This window comes from Pleurodeles waltl, chromosome 12 (genome assembly GCF_031143425.1).
Source record: "Pleurodeles waltl isolate 20211129_DDA chromosome 12, aPleWal1.hap1.20221129, whole genome shotgun sequence".
NCBI classification, from domain to species: domain Eukaryota; kingdom Metazoa; phylum Chordata; class Amphibia; order Caudata; family Salamandridae; genus Pleurodeles; species Pleurodeles waltl.
This window is the reverse complement of record NC_090451.1, coordinates 170,773,395-170,785,861: the sequence shown is the minus strand read 5'-3', so window position 1 is coordinate 170,785,861 and position 12,467 is coordinate 170,773,395. Positions and strand designations below refer to the sequence as shown.

General features: G+C 44.3%; 1 protein-coding gene across 1 annotated transcript in view; it reads right to left on the bottom strand.

Annotated features, from left to right (window-relative positions):
- LOC138268296 (meckelin-like) overlaps positions 1–12,467 on the bottom strand; it is a 192,224-nt gene that overhangs the window by 45,847 nt on the left and 133,910 nt on the right. Inside the window, exons 23-24 of the mRNA XM_069217807.1 lie at positions 9,154–9,270; positions 8,621–8,737 (exon numbers count right to left, since the gene is read on the bottom strand). Of these exons, the coding sequence (XP_069073908.1) occupies positions 8,621–8,737; positions 9,154–9,270 (234 nt within the window). The remainder of the gene's footprint in view (positions 1–8,620; positions 8,738–9,153; positions 9,271–12,467) is intronic.

The window sequence follows — 12,467 nt, the reverse complement described above, 5'->3', positions numbered from 1 at the left end:
ATCCTGGGCATCAAGACTAAGGACAAGGAGGACATGGGTAACTTCCTGGTTATGCCTGGTAGAACCTATGGCCAGAAATGCTGTTGTTTTCACTAGGGCACAGTTACATCCACAAACATACCCACACATCCATAAACTTATACACCTATTAATCACAGCAAACACAATTATTCCAACTACTACTCATTTAACACTACTATTCACCTCTATAAAGACTCATACATACCATTCTACCCATATATCCACATATGACCCTTCATTCCTAGACCATCCATAAACCTATGCTGAACTACGTTCAAAACCACATATCACCAGTACACCACTAACTCACACTGCACATATCCATAATTCCCACCAACATCCTCTGTTTTTTCACACAAAGTCCTATCACTATCCTTTGCCTACTCCAATCACTGCCCATGCCAACCCCCCAACCCTTTACTCAACCCTGTATCATGCAATCTATCTACTCAACCTCCTCTTCTTTTCACCCAAAACAAAGAATACACTTTCTACACTCCCCTCAACCCCTAAGGCTACAACCAACTCTCCTAATCCTGTTGTGTACCCTCACCTCTAAAACACATTCCCACCCAGCCTCCTTTAACTTCCCCCCCTATTCAATTCTTCACAGTCAAATCCTAAACATTCACTACAACATTAGATAAGACTCTCCCACTGAAATACGACCAAACACACACACACACTTCTTCATTACAAATCATCATACAATTAAAAACTCTTATCCATTATAAAATGCTAACCTATATCCATTCTGCTCCTCATGTCAACAATCAACATACATTCTGAAACAGTTCCAATTTACACTTTACAAACAACAAAGACATCAACTAAACACTTCACAAATACACAACTCTCACTTACCTATCTATCTTCCATTGCAGAATTCAGAGCCATAAAACCTGACCCTCATTCCCTTCCAACACTCCTCACCCAAACATCTTAAACATACACAAAAGAAAGCAACTCCACACCTCTCTTCATAACCTTGCATCACCTTATTTATCATACAATACTTCCTTTCAAAAACATCTTCAAAGGCCATCACCTCAATTCCTCTTAGCACCACACATCTTAAAATCATTACTGCCAATCCAAACCTGGTCACATTCCCAAGTGTTATGCCAGTACCCTTGTCTGACCAGCACCTGGTGGCCTTCCCACACAGGACACCACAACTTACCACAGCTAAGTTCACCTTACCTGAAATTACATAATGACCTAGGAACAAAGTGATTTTTGAGGCCCTAGAAAACCAGTTTACTGGACTCAATAGATTCAGTGCAATACACCAAAGGATTGCTCCATGAAGCTTTTGATATTTTAACACCACTAAAAACATCTAAACAGGACAAAAGTAAACATGTCTCTTAGATGAATGCGGAATTAAGAAGATTGCTAAGCTTCAACACACCTGGCTCAAAATAAATAGCCCTCAAGATAAACTACACCTATACAGGTACAACCAAGTGTACATGTCAACAATCAAAAAAGCTAAAAAAAAAAAAAAAAAAAAAAAAACTGTTTTTGTTGGCACTAGTACTCTAGCATTGGTTAGCAGTGGTAACATGCACAAAGCTTCTACTATCTCCCAAATAAATGGTAAAATTAACCAACACCTGATTGGCACATTTAATTTATTTGTAAGTCTCTAGTATACGGCTGTACATCTACCCAGGGCATGTAAATTAAACGCTACTAGTGGGTCTGAAACACTCTTTGTATGACCCACAGAAGGAGCACTTAAAACTGCACTCAACATGTTTTAGACTGCCAACTCAACCTGGTAAAATAAACCTTTTGCCAGGCCTATGCCTTCCTTTTTAATGCATATGTCACCTGTAAGGTAGGCCCTAAACAAGTCACAGAGCAGGGTGCATTGTACTTAAAAACTGGGACATGTACTTTTAAGTTTTACATGTCCTGGTAGTGAAGAATTCCTAAATTCGTTTTTTACTACTTCAAGGCTTACCTCATTGGGTTACCTTATTATATTTAATAAATGCTAGCTTTGGATAGGGAACAGGTAGAAAGGTCATGTTTGGTCTCAAATGACTTGTAACTTAAAATCCCATTTAATGGTAAAGTAAATTTTTAAGTCACAATTCTGAACATGCTTTTTTTTTTTAGAAAGTTGACATTTTCTTGTCCTAATCATTTGGTGCCTGCTGCCAGTGTCCTGGGTTACATGACCCTGCTATTAGGCTTTGTGTATGCGTCCCAGGCAGTGAGATAAAGGGTTTAGTGTTTGGGCAGGATCGGTGGAAATGGAGTGGTTTCCTGTCCCACTTGCACTTCAAAGTGTTTGCCTATATCATACACCAAAAAAGCCTAACACTAGACCCTATACTTCTTGGAGCCTTGATGGGGGAAGGAATGAACATTCCACAAGCAGATGTAGGGTTTGTTAGGGAACCTCCGCCACCTCAAATTTTGGCACCAGGTTTCAATATTGGACCCTCTGAAGAACTCTTTAGTACACTCCTGGATGTGTAGACATTACAGAAGAAGTACTGCCTTGTTTCCCAGAGGACTGTCTTGTTGCTTGATGCTTGTCTTGTTTTCCGGAGCCCCAGAGGGATGCCCTGCTGCTTTAGGTCTGCCTTGTTCCATAGTGGACTGCTCTGCTGCTTGAGGCCTGCCCTGCTTTCTGAGAAGGAAGGCTGGAACTGCCTCTTCATCGAAGGCTGACTGAGTGACGCCAAGGGTCAGTTCGTTGAACTCCTTTCTGAGCTACAGGGACACAAAATGCTCTAGAGGTCTCCTTGCAACTGCCCAGCTGACCTGCTACACTGGACCGGCCACTGGAACAGTCTAAGTTCTATTGGGCTTTGCTGGAGTGAGTTCCTGATTCCTACGAGGTACCGTCCAAGGTGCTGGACCATTGGATGGCATCAATTGAGCTCTTCCTATGATAAAAGGAGAAATCCTGAAGTTTAGGGCTCTTCGCATTCACATACTGACCTCTTTGTGCTAAGACTCTGCCACCCACACCGACTGCCAATGTGAAGCTCTGATAAACCAGACTCTTGGCACAACAGCGTTTGCTGGTGACAATCAGCAATGTGAAATTAGAACTTTAAGCTACAGTGACAAACATTTACAATGCAAGGCCTGCTCTTTGTGCTACAGAGACGACGAGCCACAAAGTATTTTCTGCTTCTCTTGGCCTCCTCCACCACCAACGGAACTCCTCACACTGGACTTTATGAAGGTAACTTTTTCAGAGGGACTAACCTGGTCCCTGTATCTAGCCCATGCTTCATCGTGATTGGCCTGAACTTGTGGCTTTCCCCTGGTCTAGCACGACCAGATGACCACAAGTGGGGCTCTGTGCTTTTAGGCAGTTCACTTACCTATCTATAACTTTGAAATTGCACATCTGCGGGTCTACTAATTGGATATTTGTTATTCTGGTGTATTTTTATTTATTAAAGTGGGGATTTTTTTGTATTGTGTTTTCACTTGATTGCCTTTTGTGTGTTGCATAAATACTTAGTACAGTGCCCCTAAGTTAACCCTAACTGCTTTTGTGCCAAGCTACACAGGGTTAAGCACAGGTTGATTTAGTGGCTTTTGTGGTTTACCCTGACTAGAATTGTGGTTGTTGCTTGAATAGGATTTCTACCCCTCTCAGCGAATAACTCAATTTCTTACAGAACCAGTCTCATTCTTCAAGATTTTTCTCAGAAAATGGTAAATCATTACTCAAATAAAGCAAACATGCTGGATTCTTATTTAACACAAAAGAAAACCAACAGCCCTATCACACAAACCACTCCATGGGTAGGTTAATACAGACTCTCCACACCTTCAAACAGTTATCACTAACTGAATTTCTGGACCTTGTCAAGGCGAGCAAGCCATCTGGTCATCCTTATGACCCTTGGCCTCCCCAAATCTTCAGAAAAATCTTTTAGCAACTTTAGCCACCACTCCATTCAGAATACTGATCAACAACTCCTTAAAAACAGGAGTTTTCCAGCAGACTCAAAAAAGGCTTACGTATGCCCATTATTAAAGAAAAAAAAAGTGGACCCTCAAGACCCCAACAACTGTATACCTTTTGCAAATTGAGAATTCCTGACACTATACCACAAGCTTGAACATTATGAACTTTGTGGGCACTGAAAATCAGACTTTCATTAGATCACAAAACATAAGCAAATTTGATAGTTGTGTAGGATAAAGTGGCAGAAGACATGAATGAAAGCCAGCTATATATGATTATTCTTGTAGTGCACTCCACACTACAATCTGTATTGACTACTGCTACTTAAACTTAAATAACATGCTGTAGGAAGTTGGCTCTGTATATACTATCTCAAAGTAAGAGATAGTGTTCACAGAGTCCAAGGGTTCCCCTTAGAGGTAAGATAGTGGCAAAATTAGAAAATTCTAATGCTCTATTTTGTGGTAGTGTGGTCGAGCAGTAGGCTTATCAGAGGGTAGTGTTAAGCATTTGTTGTACACACACTGGCAATAAATGAGGAACAAACACTCAAAGAATTACTCCAGGCCAATAGGCTTTTATATAGCAAAATATATTTTCTTCATTTTTAGAACCACAAGTTCAAGATTTGAAGTAAATACGTACAATGCAAGGTACTCCCCACAGGTAAGTTAGGAACTTTGAATTAGAGCAATAACATATACAGTTTTAGTTAAAATGGCAATAAGCTATTTTAAAAGTAGACACTGCAAAAATCAACAGTTCCTGGGGGAGGTAAGTATTGGTTAGATTGTGAGGTAAGTAAGACACTTACAAGTCTCAGTTCCTGGGCATAGGCAGCCCACCGTTGGGGGTTTAAGGCAACCCCAAAGTTACCACACCAGCAGCTCAGGGCTGGTCAGGTGCAGAGGTCAAAGAGGTGCCCAAACACATAGGCGCCTATAGAGAACAGGGGTGCTCCGGTTCCAGGCTGCCCGCAGGTAAGTACCTGCGTCCTTGGGGGGCTAGACCAGGGGGGTTTTGTAGAGCACGTGTGGGAAGCCCGAGTAGGCACAAAAAACACACCCTCAGCAGCACAGGGGTGTCCGGGTGCAGTGTGCAAAGCAGGCATTAGGTTTTGTATAGGATTCAATGGAGGGACCCAGGGGTCACTCTAGCGGTGCAGGCAGGGCGCAGGGGGGCTACTCGGGCCAGCTACTGACTGGGCTAGGCAGAGGGTCACCTGGGGGTCACTCCTGCACTGAGGTTCGGTTCCTTCTGGTCCTGGGTGCAGTGCTTGGTCCAGGCATCGGGTTCCTTGTTACAGGTAGTCGCGGTCAGGGTGTGCCTCTAGATTCTCTCTGCATGCATCGCTGTGGCGGTCCAGGGGGGTCGTCTCAGGTCACTCATGAGGTCACAGTTGCCTGCGAGTCCTCCCTGTAATGTTGGTTCTCTGGATCTCGAGCTGGTGGCATCAGATGCAGAGGGAGAAGTCTCACACTAGCGGAGGGAAGAGTAAAGTCCTTTAAAAGTTGCAAGAAGTTGCAATTGTGTTGCTGTTTGTTGAGCAGAGGCGCTGCTCACGGGAGTTTCTTGGTCCTTAGGTTCAGGGCGGTCCTCTGAGGCTTCAGAGGTTGCTGGTCCCTATTGGATGCGTCACTGTTGCAGTTGTTTGAGTCAGGAGACATGCCGGTAGGGCTGGGACCAAAGCAGTTGTCGTCTCTGTCATCTCTGCAGGGCTTTCAGGTCAGCAGTCCTTCTTCTTTGTTCAGGTTGCAGGAATCTGATTTCCTGGGTTCTTGGGTGCCCCTAAATACTACATTTAGGGTGTGTTTAGGTCTGGGGGCAGTAGTCAATGGCTACTGTCCTGGAGGGTGGCTACACCCTCTTTGTGCCTCCTCCCTGAGGGAAGGGGGGCACATCTCTATTCCTATTGGGGGAATCCTCCAAAATCAAGATGGAGGATTTCTAAAGGTAGAGGTCACCTCAGTTCAGGACACCTTAGGAGCAGTCCTGTGACTGGTGGGTGACTTTATCTCCCCTGGGCTTGTTGCCAAAAGTGGGGGCTGTGTCCAGGGGACGGGCATCTCCTCTAGGTGGAGTGCCCTGGGGCATTGTAACACAAAGCCTGAGCCTCTGAGGCTCACTGCTAGGTGTTACAGTTCCTGCAAGCGAGGGGGGGGGTGTGAAGCACCTCCACCCAGAGAAGGCTTTGTTTCTGGCCTCAGAGGGCACAAAGGTCCTCACCCCACGGGGTCAGAAACTCGTCTTTCAGCAGCAGGCTGGCACAGACCAGTCAGTCTTGCACTGAAGGATTGGGTAAAATACAGGGGGCATCTCTTAAGATGCCCTCTGTGTGCATTTTTTTGTAAATCCAATACTGGCAGCAGTGCGGGTTTATTATTCTGAGAAGTTTGATTACAAACTTCCCAGTATTCAGTGTAGCCTTTCTGAGCTGTGGAGTCTGTTTTGACAAACTCCCAGACCATATACTTAATATGGCCACACTGTACTTACAATGTCTAAGAATAGACTTAGACACTGTAGGGGAATATTGCTCATGCAGCTACGCCCTCACCTGTGGTATAGTGCACCCTGCCTTAGGGCTGTAAGGCCTGCTAGAGGGGTGACTTACCTATGCCACAGGCAGTATTTTGTGGGCATGGCATCCCGAGGGGGATGCCCTGTCGACTTTGCCTTTTTCTCCCCACCAACACACACAATCTACAATGGCAGTGTGCATGTGTTAGGTGAGGGGTCCCTTAGGGTGGCACAACATAAGGTGCAGCCCTTAGGGACCTTCCCTAGTCACAGGGCCCTTGGTACCACTGGTACCTTTTACAAGGGACTTATCTGTGTGCCAGGGGTGTGCCAATTGTGGAAACAATGTTACATTTTAAGTGAAAGAACACTGGTGCTTGGGCCTGGTTAGCAGGGTCCCAGCACATTTCTCAGTCAAGTCAGCATCAATATCAGGCAAAAAGTGGGGGGTAACTGCAACAGTGAGCCATTTTCCTACACATGCATTAATGTTACTCAAGTTTATCGTCGCCTTTTAGTTGGTCTTGGAATGATAAAAGGCATATTTAAAGCTACCAGGTTTTTAATTTGCAGATAACAGTCATCTTTGCAATGAGTGTGTGCCTTAACAAGCTTTTTTACTGGTTGTCTGTACTGAACATTATCCACTGTTTGGTCATCTAAGTCTAAAGCAAGGCACATCTGATGAAGTCATTACATCACTTAGATCTTTTAAAAATACTAGAGAATCAAGACTCTGTCTTGATAATTCCTCCCAGACCTTATAATTTCCATGTCGCCTGAGTATGCCCATCTTCCCTTAGGCAATATTTGTGCAATCCTATTTAGACATATCACAACTCAAGCAGTCCATGTTAAACACACCAAGGGAACATTCACACACCCTTCTCTAGCATGGGTTTCTAGCAGTACAAAGAACCACCAATACTGCTTAATGACTCAACCTGATAGGTGCTGGCTCAGTAACAGGAGATTCAAACCAAGCATCCAAAACAGTAGATGTTATGTTTCTGTTCTGCTTTTCAAATGCCTCACATGAGCCCTAGGAATGCATTACACTACCGTTGGCAAAGGCTGGTGTTGTGGTAATCCCTGAGGCAGTAACTGTCTTGTTATGTCCTTGTTAAGGTCATCAATAAGTCTCACCTAGCAGACAGTGCACGATGTTGGTTGTGAAAGTCCTGTTGTGGGCTTACCAAAACTTTGAGTGGGCTTAAAGCCCTCCCATTGCTTACCAATGGTTGGCTTTATTGTCACTCTTGTTTGGTTCTTATTTGATGATTTGGCTTGTCAATCTGGAGGCATAATATCATTATCACTCTTTTGCTTGGCTTACATATTACAACTGCTCACTCTGACGGAGTACTTTTTTTTCTTTCAGAACTTCAAAACAGAGCATGTTTTTTCTAGTGCTCGTCTTCATGTGCTGCTTCCCTTCCCGAAACACTTGTCCACCCCACATGTGCCATGTTATTATCTCTCTCTCGTGTGCTACTTTCTTTCTCGTTTGCTTCTCCCTCTCACTCTTACTTGCCCATCTGCTTCTTTTCCCTTTCACTTGGATTTATTTTTATTTTCTTCTCCTCCCGTTGCTTCCCCGGACCCACTCCTCCACTGCTCCCCGACTCCATTTTTGGGAGGGCTTGGCATCTGCCATTTGCTACCAGGCACTACACTACAAATAAAACCACTTTTTGTCACTTAACATTTCAAGTGGCATCTGCCGTCTTAGGTATGACAATAAAAAAAAACTAGATGATACCTGCGTCATTCTGTAGGCCCATGCTTGCATAATTATGCATGCACATGCTTACAGAATGATGTGACAGGCATCTGCAGCTGTATCGTTGTCTTTGTTTTTCTTTTTTACCAATGCTGCAAGGGGAAGGCAAACTGAATATGCAAAGCCAAGATGCCCAAAAAATGAGATCTGTTGTCACTGCCAGTGCTTGTTTTTAATCTGAGAGTGCCTGGCCTAAATAAACAAGGGGCTTGTACGTTGTTCTACTTCACATAGGGTTAATGTACAAACAGGGCTGTTTTAGCAAGCTGCGCTCCAAAAACCTTGTCATCACTCTAACTCTCCTTAAGTCAGAATACTGTGTCAAAAGAATAAAGTCTTATTACCTCCAAAAGGGGTTGCATGATCTTCTCGTACTGCAGTCGAACACGTTCACTGAGGAGCACTTCAAAGGTCTGCATCTCAGAGCCAGGCTCCAGTCCTCTTAGTGGACACAGGTTCTCCTACAGAGAGAGGGAAATCAGTGTTAATGTCTGGTAAGAGGTGATGCAACTGAGGAATGTAAGTCAAAGTCTGCCCCTTACTCATGTGCAAGAGATCATGTTCAAATATTGCTATTTTTAGGACCATTTCATAGTCCTGACCCATATCACTTGGCACACGTATGAACCATGTTGAAGGACCATTCCTGCCTAATGAGAACTTGGTAACTCAACTGTGATATATAAATTTAAAATACAAAAAAAAACTCCTACTGAGGAGGATGAAGCCTATTTATTTGTGTCAAATTCAACAACTGTATGAGATAATATGCATGTGCTACCTTCCATTGACTGAATCTAACTTATGACCAGCCCCATGTCTCTGCCTCCTTATCTCATAATTGTACTGTCTACAAGCATGCACTTTATGGGCTTACCTCTTCTTTCTTGAGGTGGGCGAGCATACTCTCCATGCTGACATCAGCTTGCCCATGAACTGACCGTCCATGGATATAGAACCCATAACATTTATGCTTTAGGATGAAGACTGAAATCTGAAGAAATAAGAATAGGTGGAGTTAATCACTGTGCTAAACACACTATTATTCAGTGGTTTGCAAACCATTTGCAAAAAAAACGAACCAGCATCTCCCCTATAACCAGTGTGTTGCAACATTGCTCCCCAAACCCAAATCAGTCCAGCCTGGACATACGACATGCCAAGACCAGTAAAATCAAGGGAAATCAGCTAACTACACACATAATCCATCCTCACAGGCCTCGAAAGTCCCATTACATTCCAGTTTAATCTGGTTTAACATAATCAAAACGTTCATAGTTCAATGGCCCTTTCCTAACAGACTTAATAAGGGAAAATAATTCCAAATTAAAAGCATACATTCACAGTTATAACTACCAGTCCATACGACTGATCCCACACAACCCTTCCCTTTCTGATATAACGTTGGTAAAAATGTGGAGATTTACTCCTCCAGAATCCCATGCAAAAAAACCTCACAGATTTCAGTAGCAAGTGGGCTAAAGCCCTGAAATGAGCAAGACCTTCCCATGTACAGCTAAGCATGAGCCCCATCCATCCTTCAAAACCTGTTTGATATCCTTGATGATGGATGCTAGATTCCCATACATCCTTCTCGTTACATTTCCTCATACTAAAGCATACCACTTGTCTGATCTTGCCTTATTGGATAGTGGATCAATAACTTATAGTCCTCTTCGCTGTCCCAAACTTGACAACTGTGCCCCAGGTGTACTAGACCTTTCAAACTCCTATTTATGAGATGCTGATGCCAATAAGATCTTTCAGATCAATCTACTTAGGGTCACGTGTCTTAACATCTACTCTTTTTAGATCACCACATAAATCTGAGCATTTTTTTCTCCCCTCTTCAGGGCCGGAAACCTGGAAAACTCACTACAAATCTGCCCTGTTCTGTCCTTGGCTGCGATTATGGATTTTACTTTATTCAGGTAGCAATGGACAAAACCCTGTTAGACGTGGCATCCTTGGCGTGGTCTCCCCTAACTTTTTGCCCCTGATTCCCAGGTTGTTGATGTGTGCCGGACTCTGTTTTTACTGTTTCTGATACTCTGGGCATTTTACCAATGCTAACCAGTGCTAAAGTGCAGGTGCTCCTGTGTAAAATGTATTTATAGTTGGTTATCCATGACTGACATATTTGATTTACTAGTAAGTCCCTAGTAGAGTGCACTAGAGGTGCCCAGGGTCTGTAATTCAAATGCGACTAGTGGGCCTGCAGTACTGGCTATGCCACCCATATTAGTAGCCCTGTAAACATGACTCAGATCTGCCACTGCAGTGTCTGTGTGTGCAGTTTTAAACTGCCAATTCGACTTCTAAACCTTCGCTTTTTATACATGTAAGGCATCCCTAAGGTAGGCCCTAGGTGGCCCCATGGGCAGGGTGCAGTGTATGTTAAAGGTGGGACATGTGCTGATGTGTTTTACATGTCCTCCTGACAGTGAAATACTGCCAAATTCGTTTTTCACTGTTGCAAGGCCTATTGCTCTCATATGTTAACATGGGGGCTGCCTTTTAATATCATTAAAGTGAAGATTCCCTTTGAGAGCAGATAGAAATGTGGAGTTTGGGGTCTCTGAACTCACAATTTAAAAATACATCTTTTAGCAAAGTTGGGTTTTGGATTGTGAGTTTGAAAATGCCTCTTTTAGAAAGTAGGCATTTTCTTGCTTAAACCATTCTGTGACTCTGCCTGTTTGTGGATTCCCTGTCTAGGTCAGTTTGACAGTTGGGCTGTTTGCACCTCTCCTCTAGACAGTGACACAAAGGGAGCTGGGGTGTAGCCTGCATATCCTGATGAGCCATCTGTATTAAGAGGAGAGGGAGGAGTGGCCACTCACACCTGAAAGGGCTGTGCCTGCCCTCACACAATGCAGTCTCCAACCCCCTGGTGTGTGTCTGGGGCCTGGCCTGGGCAAGGCAGGGTTTTGCAAACAAGAAAGACTTTGCTTTGAAGTTTACCAACTTCAAAGGCAAAAAGGTATATGTATTGGACCCAAAACCCCTGCAAATCAGATTACTTCAAGGATTCAAGAGGAACTTCTGCCTGGAGAAGAGCTGAGGAGAAGTGTTGCCCTGGCCTGTAACTGGGCGTTGTTGGGCTATCCTGCAGTTGCTGCTTCTGCCTGTGCAAGAGAACAGAGAATGGACTTTGTTTTGTATTCCTGCTTGAGAGGTACTTCCAAGGGCTTGGAGTAGAGCTTGCCTCCTGCTTTGAAGCCTCAGGGACAGCAAAGGCTTCACCACCTAGTACTCAGTCTCCCTGCTGTGGACTCTAGCTTGCCAGAGGGTGCCATTCCAGTTCCTGGGCCCCTGGAAGTGAATTTCTGGAGAAAAACCTGTCTTACAACACTGTGCAACTTCGCAAAGGACACCGCTGGCCAGAACCACAGTGCCACCTGCCCCGAGGCTGTGGACTTTGCAGAAGTGCGACGACCCTGATGACCCTGTAGGCTTCGTGTCGCTGCAGCCGCTGATCCCGCCTGACTTCGCTCACTTCCGAGTGTCGTAAGTCTGACGTCTGTGACATCTGATGCCTTTGCAACTCCTGTGGCCCTGTGATGTCATCGCGACCCGTGAGGTCACCCCGCAAAATTGTGACTTTGCCAGACTTCGTACCTGCCGGAACCAAGGGACCGACTTCGCACCTGATGCCACTTCACCTCCACCGCTCTGCAGTAAGGACCTGATACCCCTGCACAATGCCTCTGCCCTTCTGCCCAGAAGCAACTGAATCAACGCCTCATCGGATCCAGCAACACTGTGCTCCCTGACTCTGTGCACTGGCCTGTTTTCTACTTGTTTGCTAAGGTACTGTACCTGGGGGTCGAACGACTCCATAAACTGCACCATTGGCGTCGCATTGTAGGAAATGACTCCGTCACGACACCACTTAATACCAACTTGGAGCATTTGTGCCTCTAGGTACTATTTTTGTGCTTTTAAGTGCTACATTCATATTTTTAACTGTGTATTGGGGATTTTTTTTATCGTATTTGGTCTTGTTTATTTAGTTAAAATAATACCTATTTTTCTAAACCTGTGTTGTCATTTTGTAGTGATTCCCTGTATTCATGTATGTGTACGTACAAATACTTTTAAGACATTATCTCTGAAGTTAAGCCTGCCTGCTCATGCCAATATCCCAAGGAGGTGGGAGGGGTTAACTGAGTGTGATTCTTCTTTACC